The 27,787-nt window shown below is 41.1% G+C and overlaps 3 protein-coding genes across 5 annotated transcripts; 1 reads left to right on the top strand and 2 right to left on the bottom strand.

Moving 5' to 3' along the window:
* Window positions 1-2,639: 2,639 nt before the first annotated feature.
* nes (nestin) lies at window positions 2,640-15,969 on the bottom strand. The gene is made up of 4 exons (XM_079836264.1): window positions 15,012-15,969; window positions 14,552-14,676; window positions 6,764-6,837; window positions 2,640-5,871 (listed from the first exon to the last, which is right to left on the bottom strand). The coding sequence occupies exons 1-4, from the start codon at window positions 15,822-15,824 to the stop codon at window positions 3,089-3,091; spliced, it is 3,795 nt and encodes a 1,264-aa protein (XP_079692390.1). The 5' UTR covers window positions 15,825-15,969; the 3' UTR covers window positions 2,640-3,088.
* Window positions 15,970-17,555: 1,586 nt separating this feature from the next.
* Window positions 17,556-21,655, top strand: LOC307138713 (C-type lectin domain family 9 member A-like). 2 transcript variants are annotated; one of them, XM_079837239.1, is made up of 8 exons: window positions 17,556-17,727; window positions 17,819-17,899; window positions 18,660-18,767; window positions 19,885-19,919; window positions 20,026-20,200; window positions 20,287-20,444; window positions 20,760-20,878; window positions 21,125-21,655. In XM_079837239.1, the coding sequence occupies exons 1-8, from the start codon at window positions 17,658-17,660 to the stop codon at window positions 21,309-21,311; spliced, it is 933 nt and encodes a 310-aa protein (XP_079693365.1). In that variant the 5' UTR covers window positions 17,556-17,657; the 3' UTR covers window positions 21,312-21,655. The 2 variants fall into 2 exon arrangements, with proteins under 2 accessions (XP_079693365.1, XP_079693366.1); XM_079837240.1 differs by lacking the exon at window positions 17,819-17,899 and having other exon boundaries at window positions 17,577-17,727.
* gpatch4 (G patch domain containing 4) lies at window positions 21,332-26,969 on the bottom strand. 2 transcript variants are annotated; one of them, XM_079837238.1, is made up of 8 exons: window positions 26,850-26,965; window positions 26,644-26,744; window positions 26,474-26,547; window positions 26,091-26,183; window positions 25,872-25,982; window positions 25,658-25,767; window positions 25,361-25,411; window positions 21,332-22,604 (listed from the first exon to the last, which is right to left on the bottom strand). In XM_079837238.1, exons 2-8 carry the CDS (start codon window positions 26,720-26,722, stop codon window positions 21,779-21,781), a joined length of 1,344 nt encoding a protein of 447 aa, XP_079693364.1. In that variant the 5' UTR covers window positions 26,723-26,744; window positions 26,850-26,965; the 3' UTR covers window positions 21,332-21,778. The 2 variants fall into 2 exon arrangements, with proteins under 2 accessions (XP_079693364.1, XP_079693363.1); XM_079837237.1 differs by having other exon boundaries at window positions 21,334-22,604; window positions 26,874-26,969.
* Between the last annotated feature and the right edge of the window lie 818 nt (window positions 26,970-27,787).

Raw genomic sequence — 27,787 nt, 5'->3', positions numbered from 1 at the left:
ATGAAATTATGTAATTTATTACACCCTCATGCCATTCCACACTAAGACCTCCGTTCATCTTCGGAACATGTGAGTAGAGTGGTTCAATATTAATATTATAAAGCGACGAGTATATTTTTTGTGCGCCAAAAAAAAAAACTAAATAACGACTTATAGTGATAACTGATTTCAAAACACTGCTTCATGATGCTTCGGAGCGTATCGAATCAGCGAGTCGATTTAGTTGTTCGGAGCGCCAAAGTCACGTGATTTCAGCAGTTTGGCGTTTTGAGCTTGACACGCGATCCGAATCATGATTCAACTCGCTGATTCGATAAACTCCGAAGCTTCATGAAGCAGTGTTTTGAAATCAGTTATCACTAAGTCGTTATTTAGGGTTTTTTTGGCGCACCAAACTCTCGTCGCTTTATAATATTAATATTGAACCACTGTACTCACATGGACTGGTTTTTAGTACATTAATGGATCTTGAGAGTGTAAATTGCTTTGCTCCCGATGCAGGCCTCACTGAGCCTTCGGATTTCAACAAAAATATATTAATTTGTGTTCCGAAGATGAACGGAGGTTTTACGGGTTTGGAACGGCATGAGGGTGAGTATGAAAAACATTATTTTTGTCATTATTCACCCATTTTTGGGTGAACTAACCTTTTAATGCATTAACATAAACAATTAGCCTAATACATGCTTTAAAAATATATATATAGATAATTCATAATATTAGTTCATAAATTCATGTTCATGTTAGCTCGCAGTGCATTAACTAATGTTAACAGATACACTTTGGATCTTAAAAATGTATTAGTAAATGTTGAGATTAACATAAAATTCTGTAGAAGTTTTAGTTTGAGTTAACTAATTACATATGTTAACAAATGAAACCTTATTGTAAAGTGTTACCATTTTATCTCAACATCACAGTTAAGTAAACATTTGGTACATTTTATATAATTTTATTAGTTCTACTTCTTCCAACATGAAAATTGTGTTTTATTTGGAGCATTTCCAGTTTTATTTTATTAATGATTTTTCTTTCATCATCAAAAAAGTTTCAATGGGTTGTTTTTTTTAGCTGTAATTGGTGTAATTTCCTGTGTCCTCAATATCACTTGTCACGTTACATCCTGTTTTGTAATATTCCTTGACATAACAAAAGTTCTTTCTTGACATAATTCTCCAGGAAGTGACATTTTTGAGGAAGCAACAGCATGAACATTACTTATTAGCAGTGATTTGATGACTGATAGCTGGTTTGTCACATTTGCATTAGAATGTGAAAGTTAAAAGAAAGATGATGAATACTGGGTCCTGTCTAATTTTAAAAACAATCAGTCACCCAGTATCTGATATTGATAATCAATAGCAATCAATAACAAAGGCAGATGGTAAAAGGGGGCTGAGAGAGCTGAATGTCTCTGAACACATTTCGGGTTTATTGAGATTTATTTGTAGCACTGTGGTCTCAGGATTCTGTGGTCATTCCACTCAAATAGCTCTTACACTGACATTTGTGAATGAGGTCGGGATTAGATTGAAATAACCTCTGTCATTTCAACAGGATCAGATCTTAAGTTCAATGGGCTGGCAATTGAGTTGCACGCTGTTGCATCAGGCGTGATTGTGTGTCCTCTTACACAGGAAGCAGGTGTTGAAGCATCTGACCACTCAGCTGCTGCCCTGCCTCACTTTTGTTTTAGGTCTTAAGACCCTGTTAATCCTGCTTTGAATATTTGTACTGTATGTGTGTGGGTCCTCTGATTAGCTGTTTGATTTGGACAAAAAAAGGAGGTTGAACCATTTGGAGAATGAGAGCTTTTTTATTTTATTTTATAGGCTACACAGGATATTTATCCAAAGTTTTTTTGTTAGGCGTTGGTTGTCAAGTACAGTCATGTTCATCCAGTATAGCTGTCATTGTCCCATGACACCCCCATCAGTGGCACCAGAGAACCAGCATGCATAAAAAGGGAAAAGAGGCGGTGATGTCATCTATTATTTATTGTTCCTCATTCTTTTATCCTTCTAGTGTGGCCTCTTTCTCTCAGATCACAGTATTGTGTGGTTACCAGAGCTAGGCTCCAAATCGGAGTGTGATTCGCTGTCATAATGAGTGGATTTAACCTGTTCAACTAAGAGTTCTGATAGATTGAAAACTGAAATGGTTGGAGAAATAAAACTTAGAACTTTTACCCCTGGTTTCATAGACAAGATTTGAGATTTTTTTAACTGAAAGCAACTTGAACTGACATATCAGTGCCATTGTTTTGTCTCAAGATGTCTTTCTTTTTCCAAGGCACGTTTTTATAAGCTACTTAATTGAATTTAGGCATAATCCTTGCTTAATCTAAGCCCTGTATGTGAAACCAGGCCTTTCCAACCTAGAACTTTAAGAATCATATTTAACTTTATTTAAAACAAAATTGTTAGATGTCTACGCAATGTCGATTAGGGAAAATATGTTCATGAAATTATTGATCAAAATCTTAAAATTATATATATATATATATATATATATATATATATATATATATATATATATATATATATATATATATATATATATATATATATATATATATATATATATATATATATATATATATATTTAAAGATAAAAAGAAAACACCAACTCAAAGTATTCACTGTTGTACTTTTTATTAATCTTTTTTCAGAATTTTGAAGTAGTTTTAGATCCAGATAGTTTTTCCATTGTAATAGTGCAAATTCACAAAAGGATATTAGTTATTTGTTAACACTGACAGTTGGATAGCTGGTCTGATTAGTACAGAAAAAACAAACATGAAGTAAAGCTTCGTAATAAGTCTTTAAGAGTCTTTTCTGCCCGCGGCTGTCATGGAGTACAACGCCTTCTTATCCTGAGATAACAGCTGGCACATTATGCCAGGCTGTTGACTCACATTACAGAAATCACTTCGTACCATAACACACGCTCTGTAATCTTGCCTAGTTTAATTTCTGTGAATGAAGGTGTTTTTTGTGCACTTCGTGTTTAATGTTGCTGTTCATCACTACTTTTTTATGTTTTTGGTTTAGTCTTATGTGGTCTAAAACATCATTGGACAAAGCTGTTACTCATCACCAGAGGACCAGGAATCCCCTTCATCTACAGAGTCATCAGACGGGACCATCTCGCCTTGCGTTGGCTGTTCTCCTTTATGTTTCTCATCCCGGCCTTTGAGGATGTCCATCTCTTCTTTAGGATTTCCATTTGCTGCTGGCATTCCCTCCATATCCTTCCACTCCTCTCCAAAGACCATGGCCTGGTTTAAGTCCTCAGTCTTGGTAGGGTCAAAGGTAGCTGCCATCTCCCCTTTCCCTTTGCTCCAGAAATCTTCCTTCAAACTAGCGCTGAAAAAGCTATGAATCTCACTTTTCTTTTCCTTTGACTGAAATTCCTCCTCCTCTCCTGAATTGTTGCTCTCAAAGTCCATCACAGTCATCACTTTTTCAGAAAAGCTCTCCACTGTGCTTTCAAGATGTTCTTCAAATTTACCAAAGATATTTTCCGCTACACTAGGCATTTTGTCTGGACTTCCCAAATTCTCAGTGTCATTCACTGGGGAAACGCCTGAATTTTCATCCATACTTGTTGCATCTGGAATACTCATGCTTTTGCCCCAGATGTTTGAATTCTCTGAGTCATAAATCTGAGCGTTTTTAGCTTCTTCGGTGCTCTTCTCCTTATTGAGCACTTCTTCAGGCACATCGTTGTTGTCAGAGACAGAATCAGCCTTGAAGACCCCATTAGTAAAGGTTAATGCCTGCTCAGTGAGAGTAGCTGCTGCTGTAAGGCTTGTATTCTGAAAGCACTGGCTGGCATTTGGAGAATCATCCTCTGAGCTATTGCACTCTTCCTGGTCAGAGTTGGGCAGGTCTGATGACATGATATTTGACTGACTGTTTATCTCGCTTTCCAAAGAATGACTGTCCATCAGATCCATGTTGGTGGGCATGGAAACATCCAGAAGATTGTCTGGTTCTTTGGTTGTAGCTGCATCTTGGAACATGGTCAGAGTCTGTGAAGTTTCAAAGGAGCTTTCAAACTGTTCTTGCTGAGATGTTTCAGAAAATGAGGATGGATGATCCATGTCGACATGTTCTTGACTTTCAAATGAATGGACTGTTTCATACTCCAGCTGTTCAGTGCGTATATGCTGGTTTTCAGTCTCATTTTGCTCATAAACCTTGACATCCTGATCTTCATCTCTCCTCATCTCTCTCATATCATCATCAATATCTTCTTCTAGGTTTCCCCTCAGATCAGTTCTTGGCATTTCTTTCTCCACATCCAAACTTTCTTGGACTCCAGAGCCACTCTTAAGCATCATGCAATCTTCTTTAGAAACTATGTTTTCTGTCATCATCTCTCCAATGACTTCCATGTCTGGTTCTTCTGAGAGATCCTCCATAGTGTTGAAGCGTTTGGAGGCGCTCTCATTCCAATAGCCTCCGTCCATTCTTTCTTTCTCATCCTCGCTGTCGCTGGTCTCACCAATGAGGTGTGAGGCTTGCACATTCCCTTCTGTTTCCCCATCACTCTTATAATGGATCAAGGGCCGAGTGTCTGCAAGCGTGTTCTCCTGACTGTAGCTGTCACACTCACCAGGATCAGTTCTCCATGAGGCTGATATGTTTGGGGAGTCGTCTTCATCACCTTGGTTCTCTTCTTCTCCCTCAGATTCCTCAGGTAAAGGACGGCCTTCATTTACTGTCTGAACTGAATGGGCTTCAGCTGGCGGTACAGTCTTATTTATACTATCCTGATGGTCAACGTTCTTGGGAGAATCTACACCTCCATCCTGTACAGAAATGTCTCTCTCAATCACTTCTATCTCTTCTTCTCTTTCAGTCACATTTTCATCTTCGGTTTCATCCTTCATGTCAGTGTCAATGCTCATTTCACCCTCTTCCTCCACCTTAAACTCAGGGCTCATCACATTCTCTGGTTCAATTTCTTCCTGTCTGTCCCATTCATTGATTGAATCAACCTCTGCCTCAGTTTCACTGTTCATTAGCTCTGTCACCTCCTCACTATTATTGCTCACAATGTCCTGTTCATCTACCCTCATCAGATCTTTATTGGCTTCTACCTGATTGCCAAAATCACTTAAAGCTCCTTGCTCGAGGAATGATGAAGCCAGCAAATTGGTGTTTAGACTAATATGGCTGGAGGTTAATGTATCTTTATCATTCTCTGTATCTCCATATGCAACTGTATGGCTTTCACTGATGTTCTCTGATCTTACATCCATCTCAGAGGCATCATCTGTTTCATCCTCTGCCATGGTTTTATTTTCTTCCCAAGCAACCTTAGGTGCGTGTGAGATCCTGGCCATTTCGACAGACACTTCAATGTCTTCATCCTTTCCTTCTTCTGAAACTGGACCAGCCCAGCTTTCTGTCTCTGGAGTTTGGGACAAGCTACTTGGTTGATCAGCTGACACACTTATCAATGCAGATTCAACCATCTGAGCTTTCTGGAACTGCTTTGGTTCGTCCTCCACCTCCATATCTTCTGGTTTGAGCTGTGGTTCTGCAGCTGTTTTGGGAAGAGTTGACGCGAGAGCCATGTCTTCATGGATTTTCTCTTGCTGTAAATGATCCTCAGACTCCTCAGCAGCTGTCTTAGTCTCCTCTGAGATATAAACCCCTGTCTTTTCTGGCACTGAGGTTTTGGTTTGTGTTCTCTGTGGAGTTCCTTGTGTCGGGGTCCATGATGGAGTCGCACTGGTCAGCAGAGTACGAGAGGAGGTGATTGATCTGTGACTTGTAGACACAGTATTGCTGAAATGGCAGGAAGCAGCATTGGTCTGTAAGGTTTGGCAGGTCCCAATGGGCTTTGAGAGTGCATCTGTAATAAGAAACAAGCAGCTGGTGAGACAGGCTTTGTCACACAGACAGGGAACATGCTCTGTAAGAAGGCTATTTGATTAAGTCTACCTTTGACAGATCATCATATCTATTTTCTGAATGGCAATATGCAATAACAATAAGATTCCATTTGTTAACATTAGTTTAGTTAACATGAACTAACAAATAAAAAATACCTTTAAAGCACTTCTTAATTGTAATGTTAATTTCAACACTTCAGTACAGTTGTATCTGTTAATATTATTTAATAATATTATTACAGGAAGCACCGTCACAGTATTATTTTAGTCAAAATCTGCAGTCGTAGCACATTGAGCACTAACATCCATTCATAAAATATGAGCAGAAATACAACAGAGTGGCTCATGCCCCTATAATGTCCCATCCCATATGATGTTATTGGAACAAGTGTCGTTGACTGGAACAGACAAAGCTCCAGGCTAAAGAGATAGATGGAGATAGTATGAAACAGACACAGACCCTTGATCTGCCACTCAGGGGAGTTATCAGAATACACACTAGTTCTAGTAACTGTGAGCGGGTCGTAATGGAGAGGTATTGATCTTCATTATGCTTTTCCAGGCCTGCATTACTGGAAAGTGGAGCCATCTGTTACAGTGACCTAAGGGACTAGCACAGGAAGCTAGTTTTACAGGCTTAGACAGATACCTCACCATGCAATAAGCACTAATCATTTAACCAGCCCAGAGCACAGCAATATTTAGAGAAAGGGGATCTGTTCAAATCCAAAGATTTTTTCACTGTAGTATATAGTTTTTTTTTTTATGACTTTTTTATTTCACTTGACCATTGCTCAAACAGCCCTCGTTAAAAAAATCAATAATAAAATAAATGTTAAAAAACAAAGTTACCTAAAAAGAAAGCAGATTTGGTCTTGTTTGCTGTCGGTCTGTCGATTCTCAGGCCCTCGCTGTCCAGCAAAGCTCTGGAAAGAAGCAACAGAACAGCTGTTAGCATCACAGCACTTTCTTTAATGCGAGGGGTGGGCTAAATGAGATGGAGTCACGTTCTTGAGCTGCAGTCCTGTGCCTTGTTCTGTTGTTATGCAAATAGTATGTCAGATTTGTCATTGTCAGCCCATCTGCAGGATTCAGTCGGGCATCAATTCATTTACCTCCTGCGCTTAGCACTAAACAACTGCCAGGGGTGGAATTTACAAATGTAAAGCCCACTGTTAGTGTAACAGGTGATCCTGCTAAATGCATGTATTTTAACAAACACATCAAACAAATGTTAATTGTATTTATATTTAATAACAAGCATGTTTTTTAAAGTATTTTGGGAGTTATGCACAACATATTTGTATAAAAGGCTCTGACATTTCAGGGTGCCTTCCCCTTTAAGACTCTTATTCTGTGGTGACGGAAGAGAAATGTGTGGTTAGCGTCAGATATAGCGGGTATGGAAACGAGTTCAAGTTTAACGACATCATTTAGCCTACGTATCTGTGCTGTGCAGCTTCCTTAGTCCCTACTGAACAATCCAGCTTCCAATGTTCATGCGTTGAGTTAATGACGGAAAACTATAATGACAATACTGGATATTGGAATGTTCTGATGAGCACTGCTGAAGTCCAATACAATCTAAAGAAGAAAGAATATCTCCTCGTCTTTATTCCTGTATTCTGACCGATACACCATCCTGTTTATTGCCTGAAACCCTAGATGAACTAGCCCTACTAGATTACCTCTTTTACATTGGTCCTTCGAGCCGGATACAGTATTCAGGATGGAGGCAGATGAAGAGATGTATCCTGATGTGAGACCTAAACGTCAAATACGTCGACCTGTCAGACTTCAGGACTTCGAAGTGGACTATATGGGATATAGTCAAAGAGATCAGTTAAAATGGGATCTGTCATCCCCTGCATTGGATAGGAGGGTGTTCCCCACTCGGGAGGGTCCAGACCAGATGACCCCTTTCCAGACAGCCCACTCTCACTCTGGGGGTTTCCCTGGGAATGCTGCTCACCCTGAGATTTATCAGTTAGTCTCAGACCACGGCCAGAGGAGAGATTTGGATGGGTTTATTCAGCCTGCGCGAACACCCTCATCCCATCAGAGCCCATATCTGGATTCTCGTTTCTCGGAGGAAATTAGAGCTATTCGGGAGGAGAATATTAAGCTGCTCCAAACACAACAGGCCTTCCAGACTGGCATAAAGGAACTCAATGAAGCACGGCATGAGATGAAAGAGCTGTTGGAAGTAGCCCGCTCGCTGAGGGAAAACCTGGCCCAAGTTAATAGTCCAGCCGCAAACTACAGCAACCCCACATCTCCACAGGACGGTGCTGTGGCCTCAAGAAGTTTCACTGATGCAGCACACTCGAAGGAAATGGAGGATGAGGACTGGCCTGATCCTCCACCCTGGCCTGAACCTGATGAGAACCTGACGGGAGGCATGTGCAATCTCAGGGTCGAAGAACAAGGGCTAGACCGTAACCAGCTCGACCTTTCCCCCGGAGGTAGAGTATGTATGCCTTGTAAGCCTCCACTGCATCCTCAGTACCCCGCTCCTGCTTCTGATAGAGGGATATCATCATACCACTCTAAACGACCCTCTCAGTTGCTCACACACCCTGCCCCAGCTCATGCACCTGTAATGAAATCGGCACCTGCCCGTGCCTACCATCCCTTAGAGGCCAGATACGGAGCGGTACATGGTATGCCGCCATCTAACCCGTTTATGCAGCCGCTGGGGAATGAACAAGTGTATCGAGGGCCTCAACCCACAATCCCAAGGTTCATTCACCCGGATCCCAGTGAGTTCGCACGGCTTCGCATAGCTTTAGAAAACCTACTCCCATCCACGGCTACAGAACTCTTCAAGTATCAGATACTTGTAGATCATTTAAAGCTGGAGGAAGCCAAGCTGATAGCTGATGCTTATCTAAACTCACCCACCCCTTATAGTGACACTATGTCAGCCCTCCATGACAAATTCGGGCAGCCTCATCAACTTGCCTTAAAGAAGATAGCGAACGTCCTGGAGACTCCCGAGGTGAGGCGAGGTGATACTATGGCATTCCAGAAATTCTCTCTCCAGATACAATCTTTAGTGGGTTTATTGCAGACTCTGGGACCTGAAGGGGAAATCGAACTCAACTGCGGATCACATGTTGCTCGTCTGCTGAGTAAGCTCCCTCCGGAGCAGCGAGCTGATTTCCGTCGACATCAGTTCAAGCAGTTAGGGGCGACCCACACTTTACATGATTTGTCAGAATGGCTCCGCTATGAATCATGGTGTCAGGGCTTCGACAGTCAGGCTACTGGACGCAGCATAAAGGAAAGGCAGAACATGAAGACTGATGGTCGTCCTGGTAGACAGACGGTGACTGTCCTTCATGGAGCTGGTGAGTCGGCAGAGACAGCTTCTTCGTATCTTAAAGAGAGTTCAACTAACCGAGGAGCCAAGAGTAAAGCCTACTGTGCCTACTGTGAGAGTACTGAACATTATCTTAGTCAATGCAGTGCTGTCACCAAACTCTCTAGAGACCAGCTTAGGGAATGGATCCGGGTTAACAAACGGTGCTGGCGCTGCGCACGAACTCATCAAGCTGCTCAGTGCACATTGAAGAAACCTTGCAACATCTGTCAGGGAAAGCACCTACTGGCTCTTCACGAGATAAATACAAGAGCAGAGAGGGGCAATAAAGATGTAGCTGCTAAAGAAGAGAGCTGCTTAACTAGCTCTGCGGCTGATTCGCTCTACCTGGACAGACCTGGAGCCGGGAATCGAGTCATGTTGAAGGTCGTCCCGGTGCTTGTACATTATGGAGATCGGACGCTGGACACCTTTGCGATCCTCGATGATGGGTCAGAGAGGACCATGTTGTTGCCAGCAGCAGCTAAGTTTCTTGGCCTAAAGGGCAAACCCGAAGCGCTTCCTTTGCGTACAGTCCGACAGGACATCCAGATCCTCCATGGCCACACAGTGTCTTTCAGCGTCTCACCAGTGGCGAACCCTCACATAAGCTATAAGATCAAGGGGGCCTTCACAGCTGGCCGCCTCAGCCTAGCACAGCATACTTACCCCATTGACCGCCTGAAGAGAAAATACAAATACCTAAGTGGTATTCCCCTACCTGCCTTAAGAGATGCTCAGCCAACACTCCTTGTAGGATCTGATAACCCTCAGCTGATAACACCTGTTGAGCCAGTCAGACTTGGTCCATCAGGTGGCCCAGCCGCAGTCCGCACCCGGCTTGGGTGGACTCTTCAGGGCCCCACCCCATTCATGGGGCGGCCTATCCAACCTGCACAGTGCCTGTATACTTCATATGCGCCATCAATGGATGAGCTTTACAAGCATGTTGAGAGGCTCTGGCAAGTAGACACTGTACCTTACCGACCAGAAAGAGAGGTGACTCGGTCAAAGCAGGATCAACAGGCTGTAGCATTGCTTGAATCCAAGACTGTCCGTACTAATGTGGATGGAATTCTTAGGTACGCCACACCATTGCTGCGACAGGCAAGCATGCCACCATTGCACTCGCCAAAGGAGGCAGTTATGCCCATGTTACGTAGTACTGAGAAGCGACTCTTAAAGGACCCCAGGCTGGCGGATGCATACAGGAAGGAAATGCAGAAGCTCATTGAAGCAGGTGCTGTGAGGGAAATCACTGAGGATACCTCAACCAAAGAAGGATGGTATATCTCACATCATCTCGTCAGCCACAACGGGAAACCCCGCCTGGTCTTTAACTGCTCTCACCAGTACCTTGGGCAGACCCTGAACCAGTACCTGTTACCGGGCCCTACTCTTGGTGCCCCTTTGCTGGGAGTTTTACTGAGATTTCGTGAACACCCCATCGCGGTTAGTGGAGACATCAAGGGGATGTTCCATCAAGTCCGCCTCATCCCTGAAGATCGCCGCCTTCTAAGGTTCCTGTGGCGGGACCTGAAGGTGGAAGAGCCCCCAAGAACATTTGAGTGGCAAGTTTTGCCTTTCGGCGCAACCTGTAGCCCGTGCTGTGCGACATATGCCTTACAGCGCCATGTTGTTGACCACTGCGGGCCTGACGATGACCTGAAATTCTCGGTTGAGAACTGCTTTTATGTGGATAATTGCCTGCAGAGCATGGGTACATCGGGTGAGGCCAAACGACTTGTTGATCGACTCAGGGATCTTCTGATATCTGCAGGTTTTGAGTTGCGCCAATGGGCTTGCAACGATCCAAGCGTCCTGCGTCACTTGCCTCAAGAGGCCAGATCGGAAAGCCTGGACCTGTGGCTGGCACAGGATAAGTCCAACCCTCTCGAGTCAACACTTGGTCTCAGCTGGAATTGGGCAACCGACTCCTTGGGCTACAAACATAGGCCTGTGTCCTACGAGGAACCAACCTTGAGGAACATCTACAGAGTTCTAGCTACACAATATGATCCCCTGGGTTATATGTTACCTTTCTCCACCCGAGCAAAGCTCATCATCAGGCAGCTGTGGGATAAGAAGCGAGGATGGGATGACTCGAACTTACCCGCCGACCTCCTGCAGGCCTGGTTCAGCTGGGAGGCTGAACTTGAGTCCTTACCTCTACTTACATTCCCACGTGCATATGTTCCGGCGGACGTTAACCTTGCGGGTGCCACACGTGAGGTGCACATCTTTGCAGACGCCTCTGAGCAAGCATATGGAGCCGTAGCCTACATGAGAACCGAAGACAAGGAAGGACAGGTCCACCTGTCTTTTATCCTTGCTCGTTCACGAGTAGCTCCAAGACGTCTGCATTCTATCCCACGCCTGGAGCTTTGCGGAGCTCTGGTTGCAGCACAGCTGGCTCGCGTTCTCGAGAGGGAACTTACTTTGACAGTGGCTCGAACTGTGATGTGGTCCGACTCCACTACTGTACTGACCTGGCTACACTCTCAGTCTTGTCGATACAAGGTCTTCGTGGGCGCCAGAATAGCTGAGATCCAGGAGTTAACGGAAAAGTGCACTTGGCGCTACGTGGACTCTGCAAATAATCCCGCTGACGATCTGACGAGAGGGAAGACCCTGGAGGCCTTAATAGATCCCAACCGATGGTCTCAAGGACCTCCCTTCCTTCTCCAGAACCCAGCTATTTGGCCAGAAAGACCCAGCACCGAACCATTTGAGGATAAAGCGGAACTCCGGAAGACCACCTTCTGTGGAGTAACGATTACCTCACCAATGTCAATCAGCAGGGATGACAAGCTGTACCGAAACTGGCAGGAGCTCATAGATGCCACTGCTCAAGAAATCCTAGGACAAACCCCTTCTAGTTTCCCCCCGAGTGCTGAAGAGTACCAAAAGGCGGAGATGATAGTTCTCCAGCGAGCCCAACAACAGTCTTTCCCAGAGGACTACAAACTCCTTGCAGTAGGGAAGCCTGTCGCACATGGGAGTCGGTTACTCACCTTGGCTCCAGAGTTGGACAAATCCACGGACCTTATAAGAGTAGGAGGTCGGCTGCGACGTTTGGAAGGTCAAGACGACTTGACATTGCACCCTGTGGTTTTGGATGCCTCACACCCCTTTACACGCTTGCTTATCCAAAAGTATGATAGCGACCTGCATCATCCTGGTCCAGAGCGAGTCTTTGCGGAGATGCGGCGGTCATTCTGGATAATCCGTGGGAGGGAGGCAATTCGCAGACACCAGCATTCTTGTGCCGATTGTCAGCGTTGGAGAGCTCAACCCTCCATTCCCCGAATGGCGGACCTTCCCGTTGCTCGTCTCCGATTACACAAACCAGCCTTCCACTCCACTGGCGTGGATTGTTTTGGGCCCATGTTAGTGAAGATAGGCAGACGTCAGGAGAAACGCTGGGGGATAATATTTAAGTGTTTAACAACCAGGGCGGTACACTTGGATCTCCTCAGAAATATGGATGCGGATGCTTATTTGATGGCCCTGAGACGGTTCATCGCCAGAAGGGGGACACCTGCAGAGTTGTTGTCAGATCAGGGAACCAATTTTAAAGGAGGAGAACGGGAAATAAGAGAGGCTTTTGCCAGTATGGAGCCAACCTTGCAGAAACAACTCGCGCGACAGAGGATTAAGTTCCAGTTCAACCCTCCCGCAGCTCCACACTTCGGTGGAGTGTGGGAAAGAGAGGTCCGCTCTGTCAAGTCTGCACTTTACACCTGTGTGGGGGCCCAACCTGTTCATGAGGACGTCCTGCTCACTGTTCTCCTGGAAGTTGAGGCAATTCTCAATTCCAAACCATTGGGTTACGTATCTGCCGACATCGCGGATATCGACCCCGTGACACCCAATAGTCTGCTTATGGGGCGGCCTGATGGATCTCTTCCCCAAGTGGTTTATCCTGAGACGGAGCTCCTGAGCCGTAGACGCTGGAGGCATTCACAGGTTCTCGCTGATCAGTTCTGGTCCAGATTCATCAGGGAATATCTCCCTGGGCTGCAAACTAGACAGAAATGGCACTCCTCTTCCCCTGAACTACTGGAAAAGGCTGTTGTCATGCTGGTGGACCCGCAGCTACCTCGAGCCTTGTGGCCCATTGGGCATGTAATCAAGAGTCACCGCAGCGACGATGGACGCATTAGATCTGCCGATGTGGACATCAAAGGACATGTGTACACCCGACCGGTAGCTCGGTTGGTGATGTTGCCAGCTCTCCCGTCGGGGATGGACGATGCCTCTGTGAGCCCCTCACAGCCTGACTGATAAGCCTTTTAAAGGGAGCAAATGTGCTTGCACATTTGGGGGCGGCTGTATAAAAGGCTCTGACATTTCAGGGTGCCTTCCCCTTTAAGACTCTTATTCTGTGGTGACGGAAGAGAAATGTGTGGTTAGCGTCAGATATAGCGGGTATGGAAACGAGTTCAAGTTTAACGACATCATTTAGCCTACGTATCTGTGCTGTGCAGCTTCCTTAGTCCCTACTGAACAATCCAGCTTCCAATGTTCATGCGTTGAGTTAATGACGGAAAACTATAATGACAATACTGGATATTGGAATGTTCTGATGAGCACTGCTGAAGTCCAATACAATCTAAAGAAGAAAGAATATCTCCTCGTCTTTATTCCTGTATTCTGACCGATACACCATCCTGTTTATTGCCTGAAACCCTAGATGAACTAGCCCTACTAGATTACCTCTTTTACAATATTGTAATAATATACACTAAAAAACTCATGTCTCTGTACACATTTCTAATAATACACATTTAAACCTAAGTATTTGTGCATGTAATGTACCTTCATGAAATGGAGGACCATGAAATGAGCAACAGCTAAAATGCCTTGTCAAAATGTATTTCTGTCCGCCCTCAACAGACATAAATTGTACAGATCCGAAGGATGTTTTTGAATGAATTGCCCACCCCCCTGTTTGCCTGCCCCTCCTCCAAGCAGATGGATCAGGGTCAGTGCCGGGTGGGAAATGGAAAGGGTCTATTCGATTGACTGATCTAAAGTTACCCCTCTCAGGGTGCCTGAAATGCTTTTTAGAGCCACTGATGCATGATCATATTAGTTGGGCCTCCATAAACTACAAATCCCACTCTGGGATCCCATTAGTGAGGAAGTGGGGCGACTTTTCAAAAGCTACATGCATATTTTACTTCATGTAAAGATGGTTCTGAAGAACCTTCTGAAGGAAGGTTGTGTTTTTTTGGTGTTGATGTTATGGTATGGAGGACATTTACATGTACCTGTATGTGGCCACCTCCAGTCCAAGAGACATCTTCACCTGCAGCAGATTTTGTCTGTCCACCATCAGGCTGTCTATCTGCTGACCCAGGCTGTCTTTCTCCAACTCCAGTGCATCTACTTGGGCCTGCACAAAAACATGAGATGTTTTTTTTTTTTTTAAAAAGCTTTGATTAAAGTGAAGAGATTGTGGAAAATGGCATCATTAACATCATGCCGTTAAAGAAACCCAGTTATATAAAACTATTATATGTCCTGTTCCAAACCTGTATGACCTTCTATCTTCAGTGGAACACATAAGAAGATATTTTGAAAAAATGTCCATACTTTTACGAACAAAATATTTTTTTGTGTTTGACAGAAGTAAGAAAGTCATACAGGTTTGAACTATTTGAGGGTGAGTAAATGATGCCAGAAATTTAACTGGTTAAGCAACAATGTCCATAAGTTTCTATTCCTTACCTGAAGATGTTGAAGCTCCCGTATCTGTTCTTCTCTCTGCTGCACCACATGTTTCTCCAGCATCTGTCTCTTCGTCTTCGTACTCTCGAGCTCCTTGGCCAGATGCTGAACCTGATGCTGTTTCTCTCTCTTCTCCTGGTCAATCTTTGCCATGTTCGTTTTGGCCTGGTTCAGACTTTCCTCCAGACGTCCAACTTGTCTCTGATAGTTGTTGGTTGCCTCCTGCCAGGCTTGAGCTGCTCTATGGCTGTACTCCTGTTCCAGGTCTGGGATGCTGATAGTTTGGGTGTGCTGTGGGGCCACTAGGACTTGCTTTGTCTGTTTCATAGAGGCCTGCAAGGTTTCCATGTTCTCTTGGTGGACTTGCATCTGTAGCAAGAGGTCTTTCTCAAGTTGTCCAACCTTCTCCCTAAGCCAAATCTGAGCCCGACGCTCCTCTTCCAGCTCCTTCCTGCTCTCCATGAGTTTTCTCTGTGCTTCAGCCTGTGCTGTCTTCACCTTCTGTCTTTGAATACCCACTATCTCCATATCCTCGATCAAGTTCTCCACTTCCAGCTCCACATGGTCTTTCTTCCTCCAGGCCTCCTCCATCACCCTCCTGGCCTGGCTGAGAGCCTCATCTTGAGCTTTGCGCTGGCCTGGTGGATCCCTGCTGCTCTTGAGAGTGTGGATCTCCTCTCGCAGTATCTTGTTCTCCTCCTCCAGAAGCTTCACACGGCCCAAGTACGATTCGAGACGCTGGTTCAGCTCCAGCATCTGGTACTTTTCCTCTTGAAACTGGGTGAAGGGCTGTCGGAGACCAAAAAGCTCCATCTTAGAGTGGTGTGAAGTGTTAAGTCACACTAGAACTGTGCAGAGAGGCTGTGAAGGGCTGCAGGTCTTTGTGGCTGCTAAGTGATTATAATGACAGGCTCGAGGGTGAGGTCTGGACCACAGTCCCAGTGCCCAGCGGCTGAATGGACAGGGGAGGGTAAGACCCTCCTTTCATAGACAATGAGAAGGGGGAGGGCGAAGGAATTGAGGAGGAGGGGTGGATGGACAGAATGTGCAAAAGCAGTGATGTAATTTGGAGCGTTAACTCTAACACTGCTGGATTACATCCAAACCAGTACAACTTTCTTTTTCCTGTGGAACACAAAAAAGAGATGTTAGCGATTTGATATGCTCAGTCAATATTCATTGCATTTTTTTCCCATACAATGAAAATTAAGGATGACTGCTACAGTCAGTTTGGTACAGCATGAAGGTAAATAATGATTTTTTTATTTTGCTGAACAATACCTATAAATCTTTTATTTCACATATTATCGCATTCATTTACTGCTCCCTCTTGTGGCAAGATGATCACAATACATCAGACCAAAGTAGTATTTTAAAGGGATAGTTAACCCAAAATTGAAAATTCTGTCATCATTTAATCACTCTCAAGTTGTTTCAAACCTGTATGAATTTTGTTGTTCTGCTGAACACAAAGGAAGATAATTTGAAGAATGTTTGTAACCAAACAGTTATAGGACACTATTTAACAGGTTATTTTGATTTTAAAAAGTCTTGTCAAGGCAACTAAAGATTGTTTAGCGTTTAGCAATTCAAAGGGGTACAAACCTCATTCTTTCATCTTTATATTTTATTTTCAAAGTCTCTACATGAAGTGGGCATTATTTGCTTCTTAAAACTAGTGGTATAATAAAGTACAATAAACTTGGATGTATAAGTCATTTCAACTTGTATAAGTCATTTTTTGTGTGTTGTTTAACTTATAAAAACAGCTGATAATTGCTTAACATATTTTGATGACATATGTTGTCATAACTTTTACAGTGTACCCTGACATTTTTTATTAAATCTAAAAGCTTCTAGATGCACATGCCTCATACAAATCTTAAACAATGATGATCAGCAAATATTCAGTAAAAAAAATATGACAGCTAACTAACAAACTTTTTGTTTGCAATGCCTGCCGAGGAGATTGCACAACATTGTGTAACGTAAACTTTTTCAGATTACTTAGTTTGGAAAGTTAGGACAACTTGTTCTTGTTTGAAGAACTTTTTGCAAGGTGGATATTTTACAGTTCAGGCATTTGGCTAATAAAAAATCGATTCGTTTTTTAAAGATAGACCTCAAAAGATGCGCAAAATCCAGAATACATTTACACAGAATAAATTCCTTTAAAAAGGCAACCCCCTTGAAATCAATTGAATAATTGTTTAATAGTTTAAAACACAATTTTCAGTATGTAAATTGGTTCGTTATTGGGTTATAAACAAAAACCATTTTCAATTGTAAATAAATACCACTAAAGTTTATGTACAGACAAAATTCCATTGCCTTTAAAATGTGAAATGCATTGTCCATGACAAAAACAGATTTTCACTGAAATGTTCAATTCTCAAAAGTTACATAGTATTGGTTAGTATCCTGTGTCTTGGATAAAATCATCAGTCAAAAATGTACTCACTGAAAAAAACACGTGCTCCGCAAACTTCCTTTGACAACACAGTTCTGCTATTTCGAAATTCTGAACGTCACAAACTTCTCTGTGCAGTCTGACTAGATTTCAATATCACTGCTGTGTTCTACCTAAAAGCACTGTGCCCTGATCAGTAGTCAGTATTCTGTAGATTGTGAAGGTGAGCAGGTACAATGGAAGAGGAGCTCTGCTATTCAACAGTCATCTTCAAGCCATTTGACAATGAAAAGAGACAATCCACAGGTATGTTCAGTTGATATATTTTGCATTTAACCATTATGTTCAGAAGGCTCAGAACATCAATGAATTGATGAATGAATGCTTGTTTGATTAGTGCCACAGTTCGAGGAGCCTGTATTGTATGCAGAGGTGAAAAGAAAACAATCAAATTCACATACAACCACTGAGACTTCAGGTTAGAAGTCATTCACACATAAGTGTATATATAAAAAATTGTATACAAAAAAGTTTTTAAATCTTTTTTTAACTAAAATGTTTGTTTAATTTTTTTTTCAATTCTATTTACGCACAATATAAATAATGTGATATATGTTTTATATTATTATATGTAATAATTTTTCTTTCAATTTAAGAAAATATCAAAAGTTAAAGAAAATCGCGGACACTATCGATAGGCCTCCTTGCAGAAGATATCAAAAACTTTTCATTAGCAACGTTTCGGTCTCATGACCATCAGGCATATACACAGGCGTAACGGGATTTTCTTTAACTTTTGCGATTTTTGGATCCTACGCACCTATCTATTACCAACAGGTGTGCGATGGTAATTGTCAATTCATTTAAGAAAATATAAAATATGTTTATATTTATGTATAAAATATATGTAGGCCTATTATGTAAATCAATGCATCTGTAGCAAGATTTTGAAATGATTATTAACATTTTTTTAATAATGTAAAATGTTTATATTTAATATCTTAAAAACAAAAATATTAAATTTGTTGCAAAAAGTTGTCGCACACATTTTTTTCTTCTGCAGCTGCACAGTGTTCATTAAAATAATAAGTTTTGCTAGCACAAAATTATCTGACTAAAAGTACAAAGAATGTTATACCCATCATTTAATCTTAAAACAGTCTTGAAGTCTTGTCAAATTTGGCTGTGTAACTGTCATATGCTCGCCCTCTTGGACTCAAATTCTCATTCTCTTACAGAAAAAGGAGCTTCCACCTCAACCTCTCCGGTGTATAGACGAGCTGCAGTATTTCTGGGGCTGCTCTGTTTACTCTTGCTTGCTGTGTTAACAGCTGTCAGCATTTTTCGTAAGCAAAGCATTAGTGTGGTCTCATTCATATACACAATACCAAAAATACCATTCAAACTGACTTTTGGATGTCCACATTTTTGCAGTTTAGTTCCAGCTCTGTGAAAAGACCTTTATTAGCAGGTTTAAGTATTTGTTTAGAGCTAGAAATAAGGTTTTTAAGGGTTAGTTCACCCAAAAATGAAAATTATGTAATTTATTCCTCACCCTCATGCCGTTCGACACCCGTTAGACCTCCGTTCATCTTCGGAACACAAATGAAGATATTTTTGTTGAAATCCGAAGGCTCAGTAAGGCCTGCATAGGCGTCGATGCAATTTACACTATCAAGATCCATTAATTTACTAAAAACATATTTAAATTAGTCCATGTGAGTACGAATCAGCGAGTCAATTCAGCGGTTGGGAGCGCCAAAGTCACGTGATTTCAGCAGTTTGGCGGTTGACACACGAACCAAATCAGGATTCGACTCGCTGATTCGTTTCTGCTCCGAAGCTTCATGAAGCAGTGTTTTGAAAACGGCCATCACTATATAAGTCATTTCATTTTTTTGCCACACGGAAATTATTATCGTCGCTTTATAATATTAATACCACTGTACTCACATGGACCGATTTCTATATGTTTTTAGTACATGAATTGATCTTGAGAGTGTAAATTACATTGATGCCAATGCAGGCCTCACTGAGCCTTCGGATTTCAACAAAAATATCTTCATTTGTGTTCCGAAGATGAACGGAGGTCTTGTAGAACGGCATGAGGGTGAGTAATAAATTACATTATTTTCATTTTTGGGTGAACTAACTAATGCTTTAAAGGGGAACCTTGAAGAAGTCATGAAGTCTGTCAAAAATACTCAGAAAATTACAAATGTGTCTAGAAAGGTGAAACGTATGAATGTAACACCGGAAACTTTCTTGTGTGTCCTGCTGTTGTAAATCAGTTGCATAATTTCATGCTTTCTTACACTATGCCTGTCTAAACTCATAACTACTAATATATAGTATAAATATACTAAATAGAACCATTGCATTGCAGTTGAAAATTTGTCAAGTAGGCCTACTGTAGATTTAACTAACAGTTTGCCTTTTTTTTTTCCTTCATCCGCTTTGCAGACTACATTCACATGTCTAAACACAACAATATTCTGGTGAGAGCGAAGGTTGAAACAATATAAAACACTTAAATACTCAGTAATTGCCCACATCTAGTATATCCTGAAGCATATCTTAAAAAGAGGAAATGTCTTCATACAGGCCCAGTACAATAAAGAGACAGCCGCCAACCTGCAGTTACTGGCAGACAAAGAAGTGCTGGAGCAAGAGAGAGCATGGCTGGTGACACAGGGTCAACAGATGAACAGCACACTGGACTTCATACTTCATAAAAGCATCTTTTCAGCGGATAAGTACTGTCAGTCCACTGGGAATGGTAAGCTAAATCTGGAGCCTGAAGTGTAATATTTATTTTTTTGTTACTTGTTTTATCCAGCTAATCTGAGCTATTCTCCATTGCAGGGGTCCGGTGTACATCCTGCCCTCAAAACTGGATTCAAAATGGCTCCAGCTGTTACTACTTCCATACAGGTCAATACTGGAATACGTGGACAGAGAGTCAAGAATACTGTAAGAATTATGGAGCTCAGCTGGCCATAATAGACAGCGTGGCTGAACAGGTATGAAAATACAGAAGAATGTTGTAATACTTAATCTACGATCAGACTGAAAAAAGTTTTTCAGTGTTGTGCGCCATTTCCACAGAAAACAAATCGAACTTGAATGTTCTTCAAAGAACTGTAAACAGCGTCTTTTCTGAAGAGTTCACCAAAGTATATACTGTAAACATGTACATTAAGCATTTAGTAGAAGTTCTTACATGCAGAAGTTTTGCATCACAAGACTATTGTGATCAACAGATGGCAAGAGTCCTGTTTACACTGAAAAACATTATAGCATTGTATTTATGTTGCCATTGTATTATGCAAATTCAGGAATTCATCAATCAGCACACTGCATTCTATTATGATACATATCACGGGTACTGGATTGGCCTCTTTGAAAAAGTAGCAAACACTTGGGTCTGGACAAATGGCGCTCTGCTTGAGAAACGGTGAGTTTAAAAAAAAAACGCAACAGAAGAGTAATTTAATTAAACTTTAGGTTTTTCAGACTAACAAAAAAAATATTTGATTATGTATAAAATACGTACCCGTTTAAATATTAGTTTCCTTTTTAAAATAAATTATTTCAAAATGTTTTTTGAATGTCCTTATGATAAATCATACAAATTAAATAAAAATGAAGCAATTCAAAATGAAAAAGCAGTTGCCTGATGTTTTCCTTATTTTCCTTTCAGATTCTGGGCCCAACATCCCTACGAAGGATACATGTACTGTGTAATGTCAATGCCCAGCATAATCCCACTGAGAAGCTGGAATTCAGAAAATTGTAGAATGAAAAACAGATGGATCTGCGAAGTGGAAGTTATAACATGGCCAACCTTCCTTCAAGCCCAACGAAACCACAGTGACCCCTCAACATGAACAGAACTCAAAAGACAAATATCTCAAAAATCATTTTATTTTCCAGTTCAGATTGATTTGTTTCAAGTGACTGACACATTTCGAAGTCTCACAGCTGGATTAAATGGAGAAGTCTTATTGCACCCTTCATGTCAGTCAAAATAAGCCAGCTTTAGTGAGTGAAAAAACACTTCATCCACACAGATCATGCCACGCTATTTTTTAAAACAATTCACATATAATCACTGTGAATAATGAGATATGCATTACAAATCACACCAGTAAAAAACTTATTTCATGTCACCTGTTGGTCTTGAGCTTAAAAGTTTGACCGTGATTTGTAAGAATAAATATGAGTGCTGTGTAACAAACACGTTTGCGTTTTGTCATGTCTCTCAACTAATAGTCTGACGCTTAACAGCTGCTGGAGAAATGATCCTTGCGTTTCAGCAGTCCTGATTCTGATCATTAACTTCCACCATGTGCATTCACTCTTTGCTCTTTTTTTTCTTTGGCATGGACTCCTCTAACTGAACACTCTCTACCTGCTCCTTTTTGCTTCGTTTATTTTTCTTGTTTCTCTTCCTGTTGTTCTCCTGTCCTTCTGTTTGTGTATCTATTATCTGTGCTTCGTTGCTAGTGTCCTCTGTCACTGTCATCACACTAGGTGAGTTCTCCATGGTGGATTTCTTTTTCTTTTTCTTCTTAGAGACATTGTCAGAGGTTTGTTGATACTCAATACTGCCCTCTTGTGGTTGTTTGCAGTGTGCGTCCGTGAAGTCCTCACTGATCTCATCTGTGTCAACCACCTTGGACCGTTTCTTCTTTTTCTTCTTCTGAATGCCGTCATTCGTCAGCAGTTGTGCATCTCGTTCCTCTGATGTGTGTGTGAACGCTTCATTCACGTCTAAGCTGCATTCTCCATTAAGACCATCCTCAGGTGCTTCTTTTTCTTTGCGATTTTTCTTTTTCTTCTTCTTTGGCTCTGTGATAATATCATCGTTCACAGACACACCATTAGAGTCTTTCCTCTTCTTGGGTTTGTGGTCCTCAGTATCATTACTTGAACCAATGACCTGTGTCGTCATCTTATCTTCATGGATGTTATTCTCCGAGGGTCCCTCCTGCCTTTTTGATTTCTTGCGTTTTGCTTTCTCTTTAATATCTGGATGTCCCGCAGGGTTTAGACAAGCTTTGCTGCTTGTGGATGTTTCAGCAGTGTGGTTCTTCTTTCCATACTTGTTCATGAACTCCTGCTCCTGCTGCTCAAGCCGAGCCAGTTTGGCACTCATAGTGAGTCCATGTCTGGCTCCTCTATTCATACAAACAAACAAACAAACATATATTAGAGCTGTATGACTAATCATTAAAAGGTCGCAATCTCAGTTCAAACACCCATGCAATCTCATTCCTAAATGACAACGATTCACCTGTGTCCATTAAACCTTTAACAAAATCAGACCGGAACATTCAAATCTGCATTTCCGCTGTGACTGGAAAATTTTTATTTGTCATTGAATCATTCATTCAAGAGATTTGTTCATGAAACAAGTGAAGTATTCAGGAGTGAATCATTGAATCATTCATTCAACGTCTTTTTTGTTGTTGTTGTTTATTTAAATAAATCATTATGATTAAATTAAACGTTTTTAAATAGACTGCAGAAATTTAAATTGTCAGAACATCTAGTAAATTAAATCGCAATCTTTGTTTGAAACGACAACAACAAAAACCTGATCATCAATTTAACCAGAATCGTGCATCTGTAACATAAGAAACTAACATATCTAACCCTGTTGTTATTGTTAACTAACACTAAATCTATTAAAACTTTTTTTATAATTTAAATAAAATATTAGATGAAAAGGGATAGTTCATCCAAAAATGAAAATTAGCCCATGATTTACTCACCCTCAAGCCATCCTAGGTGTATATGACATCATTCTTTCAGATTAATACAATCAGACAAATTAAAGTAAAGTATCTAGCTTCCAGTGGACCGCCATCTGTATTCAACTTACGAAGAAAGTGTAGCGCCTCTCGCAGTTCAAAATGCACACGCTACGTCATCGCCGTGCCAGTTGCACTTTTTTACGCTGCGTCCAACGTCATTGGTGAGCCTGTTACGCCTTTTTCGTCAGTTGAAAACAGAAGCGGGTCTGCCAGAGGCTAGATATTTTACTTTTTAACGTGTTAAATATGGATATGTGTCTTACACAAACCCAACGATTCACTTCAGAAGGCCTTTATTAACCCCCCGGAGCCGTGTGGAGTACTTTTATAATGGATGGATGGATGTACTTTTTTGGGCTGCCATTCACTGCCATTATAAAGCTTGGATTAGCCAGGACATGTTTTATTATAACTCAGATCGTATTCGTCTGAAAGAAGAATGTCATATACACCTAGGAAGGCTTGAGGGTGAGTAAATCATGGGCTAATTTTCATTTGAGTGAACAATCTCTTTAAAGGACAACTCCGGTGAAAAATGAACCTAGGGGTAGTTAACACATGGTTACCGAGTAGATCAATCTCTGGGATGCGTTTTCGTGAAAATCGAATGTAAAGAGTTTTATCTCTAAAAACAGATTATCGACGAGTCGAGCCACGAACACTGTGCTAAGTGAGCTGGTCGATAGGAATTATTGCAGCTTTGCACAGCGTTCGTGGCTCGACTCGTTGAGACTGTTTTCCAAGATGGCTCCTGTCTGTATACGCGTAATGTACTGTCTTTATAAAGTATCTTCTTATTAAACTGTTTGTACACTTACAAAGTTCTCAATGCTTCGGTTTGCATGTAGGGACCCTCATTATGCTACCGTGTTAGTGTGAGGCTATTTTGAGCCTTGTTAGTGGTATTAACTAGCGATTTAATTTGACTTATTCTATGCCCCATATACTAGCGTTATAAGCTTATCTGTTTTTAGAGATAAAACTCTTTACATTCGATTTTCAAGAAAACTCATCCCAGAGAACGATCTATTTGGTAACCATGTGTTAATTAACCCTAGGTTCATTTTTCACCGGAGTTGTCCTTTAAGCTTAACCTAATCTTGCCTTGGCAACTGTAAATTTAAGTTGAAATACTAAAATTACTCAAACTGAAAAAAGAAAAAAAAAAGCTAATTCAAAATATTATTAATATATAAATAATACTAAAACAACACTGACGATGTTACACTATCTCTTATTCTTCTTATGACTCGCGTGTCCTGTCCAAATATAATTTAAAGGTCCCGTTTTTCGTGTTTTTTTGAAGCTTTGATTATGTTTACAGTGTGCAATATAACATGTGTTCATGTTTCGCGTGTAAAAAAACAGTATTTTTCACACAATTTACTTATCTGTATACTGCTGTTTTCACTGTCCTCAAAACGGCTTGAAAGATTTCCCTGTTCTATGAAGTCCCTCCTTCAGAAACACGTAACGAGTTCTGATTGTGCCAGCGGTTCCCGTGTTGTGATTCGACAGCAGCTTAGCGCACGCAGAGCGCACGTTACCGGAAAGGTCACGCCTCTCACCATAACGGGGATGCATGCGCTCAATGATCTCTAAGTACAGCGTCCCTGGGAAAGCCAAACAAAGGTGACTTGACTCCGGGATGAAAATAGCAGCGTCTCGACGACATGGCAACAAACAAACTATACGAACGCAAACGAACGCAACACTTCCTCTTCTCCACGCGGGAGCAACAAGACCACGCCCCCTTTTTCGCGTGTTCTTGTGGGCGGATGTTAGTCGACATACTGCTTTACTGACGTAATTAAAGCAGGAAATACCAGGATGTAGTCCTAACCAGCCGTTCGCTGTAGGCTTTGAAAGGGAACTTCTGTTAAATAAAATATCTCGCTTGGCATTGAACGTTGAGCTTTATAATTTTACAGGTATTATAAATGCTCTAACAGCAACATTACACACTAACTAAAGTTTGAAAAATGGGATCACGAAGAACAGGACCTTAAAAAATGGGTCACGATGGGGCTACGGTTGGTTTGACTAACATTAATTATTGTAAGGATACTCTGGATTTGGATGCATTATAGTGTAAACTTTAGGAGATCAGAGCTTACTTGTGTGCTGTTCGTCCTCCACAAGCATTTAGCAGATCTGCATCAGATAGCCTTAAAACAGACAGAAAAAAATTAAGACAGTTGAGCTGGCTGAAAGCATAATTGATCTTGAAAATTATAAAAGGATCTTTAGTGCCTCTAAATGCCAAATACAGAAACATCTGAAAGTGCATGCTTAGTGCAGAATATTATATAAATGATAATATACTGTATAACAGAAATTAAAGTATTTAATGCAAAAGTATGTTTAAAGGAATGCGTCAGGAATCAGGATTTTGTACTACAGGCAGCTCATACTTGGTAGTGCTGGAAAGGTCCAGTTTCTGGTCCTCATCTTCAGAACTGCTGCTGTCATCTGAACCAGAGGTCTTTTCTGACTGCAACTCACCTGACAGCAGCGTAGCTGACTGAAAATAGGGAAATAAGACTTTAAAACAAGTGCACAATCCAAATACTCAATTATCGCTCCATAAATGCTTGTGATATTTATTTTTATTGATTATGTATGTACCTTGACAAAACATCCATAGAGCATGGACTTGGCTTGCTGAGCCTTGCGCGGCCTCTTGGCAGAGATCAATCCATCACTGCTGTCATCTGACTTCTTCACCATCACACCACTCTAAAGCACAATGACAACATCACAAACTAACACATGCCCTCATTCACACAAAACCCTGTTTGCTACGGCTATCGTTTTTTTGCATTTCATTTTTTATATATTACTTACCTGCCCAGTTTCCACAACAAGACTGGATGAGGCTTTGTTAAAAACATGGTCCCACCAGTGGAAACTAAACTGCTCACCTTCCTTATGGCCCATCTGAGGACAAACAATATATAAATATAAGGTACACATAAGAGCTACAACAACTGGAGAATAAATTTGAATACATAAAAAAAAAAAAACTTTTTTAAGAGATTGTAAACTGCAAAAGCTAAAGGGTGGGTAAGGATTGCAGACCGGATGGTAAGGATAGAGCACCATAATTATTATCAACAAATATAGCCAGTTTGATCAACTTTTATGATAAACTTCATGCCGATGTTGTAACTACCCACAATGCATTATCAAATAAACAAAACAAACAAAAACATAAATATCTCACTCACCCCTCCTTTACCACATTTAATTTTGACTTTAATAGCCTCTGAGATGCCATTCTCTGATCTTCCCAGACCTTTACCTACAACACAACAGTCCAAACATTAGCCCTTATCAAACAGACAAGGCAGGTGTCATGGATATGCCAACGAAGCCCTAAAATCTGTTCTGCATTCACCTTTTTCCCATCCGTGTCGCAGAAGCTGCTCCTCCGCGAACTTCAGCCCTGTACTTTTTTCTTGAACCATTTCTGACATTTCCAGAATAACTTCACAGAATCTGAAAATGTTAGTAAAACACAGATTAGGCTATATCAAATATGCGTTAATAATTCTGAGTAATTGTTCAATCTGTCAAATAACTGTAAATCCAACAAAACACTACCAATAATTTTACGCTCGGACGTACAGGGGAAAAAAAGAGTTAAATAAGCAATAACCGCTACCACGCGTTCAACAAGGAAGCAGACATGACACCAGCTTGGTAACTATGGAAAGCGAAAAGGGTCATTGCTCTCGAACGCGTTCTCGAACTCGAACACACCTACTGCAAGATTGGATGATGCTTCCAAACAAAACGTTGTTGATTTTTATTCTTATCTGTTTGTTACCATTTACTTTTGAGTTATTGTTTATTCTTACCTGTTTGGTACTTTTTTTGAGTTATTGAAATATTGTGATGTTTTCTGTTAGAAATAAATGATTACGCTGTCTCATATACTTGTCTTTTCCTTATAGCACGGTCATATTAATTTGTCTGTAAGCATATTTTGGCATCTTTGTATAGTCTCACCCAACATACATTGTTTTTAAAACATTCTACTATTTTAACTTGTGATAAAATCTAAAACATTAGAGGTTAGTTCTTTAAAACATTGGTTTATAAATGTCAGCCATAATAGTGGCTATTGATATTTTTGCTATTTAACTATTTTTACACCATCATATTTCACCAGATGTCTGAACTTACTGGAATGATTTTATTATTGAAGTAAAATAACTATTAAATACAACATAAAAATAAGCATATTTTACATCAAAATGTGGTACTTTTAGAGGTTTTTTTTTAATACCCAAAAAAATGACAACATAAATGCGTAAATTGACTGTTTTTGTTTTATCGATGATAGTGATATTTATTTATTTTTAAAATTGGGGATCACGCCTGCCTGACACTGTCCAAATTCCTCCACGAAGGACGCTTGAGGGTTAAAGTGAAGGTGATGTGACGTGTAGCCCAGTACGGTGTCCGACTCTAACCATTAGGCTACAACTGCCCCCTAAATAGGCAAATATGCCAATGTTTAAGAGTCTATGATTGGA

The sequence above is a fragment of the Gobio gobio genome, assembly GCF_949357685.1.
Source record: "Gobio gobio genome assembly, chromosome: 15".
NCBI classification, from domain to species: Eukaryota; Metazoa; Chordata; class Actinopteri; order Cypriniformes; family Gobionidae; genus Gobio; species Gobio gobio.
The sequence above is the reverse complement of the archived record's forward strand: the minus strand, read 5'-3'. Positions and strand labels throughout refer to the sequence as shown.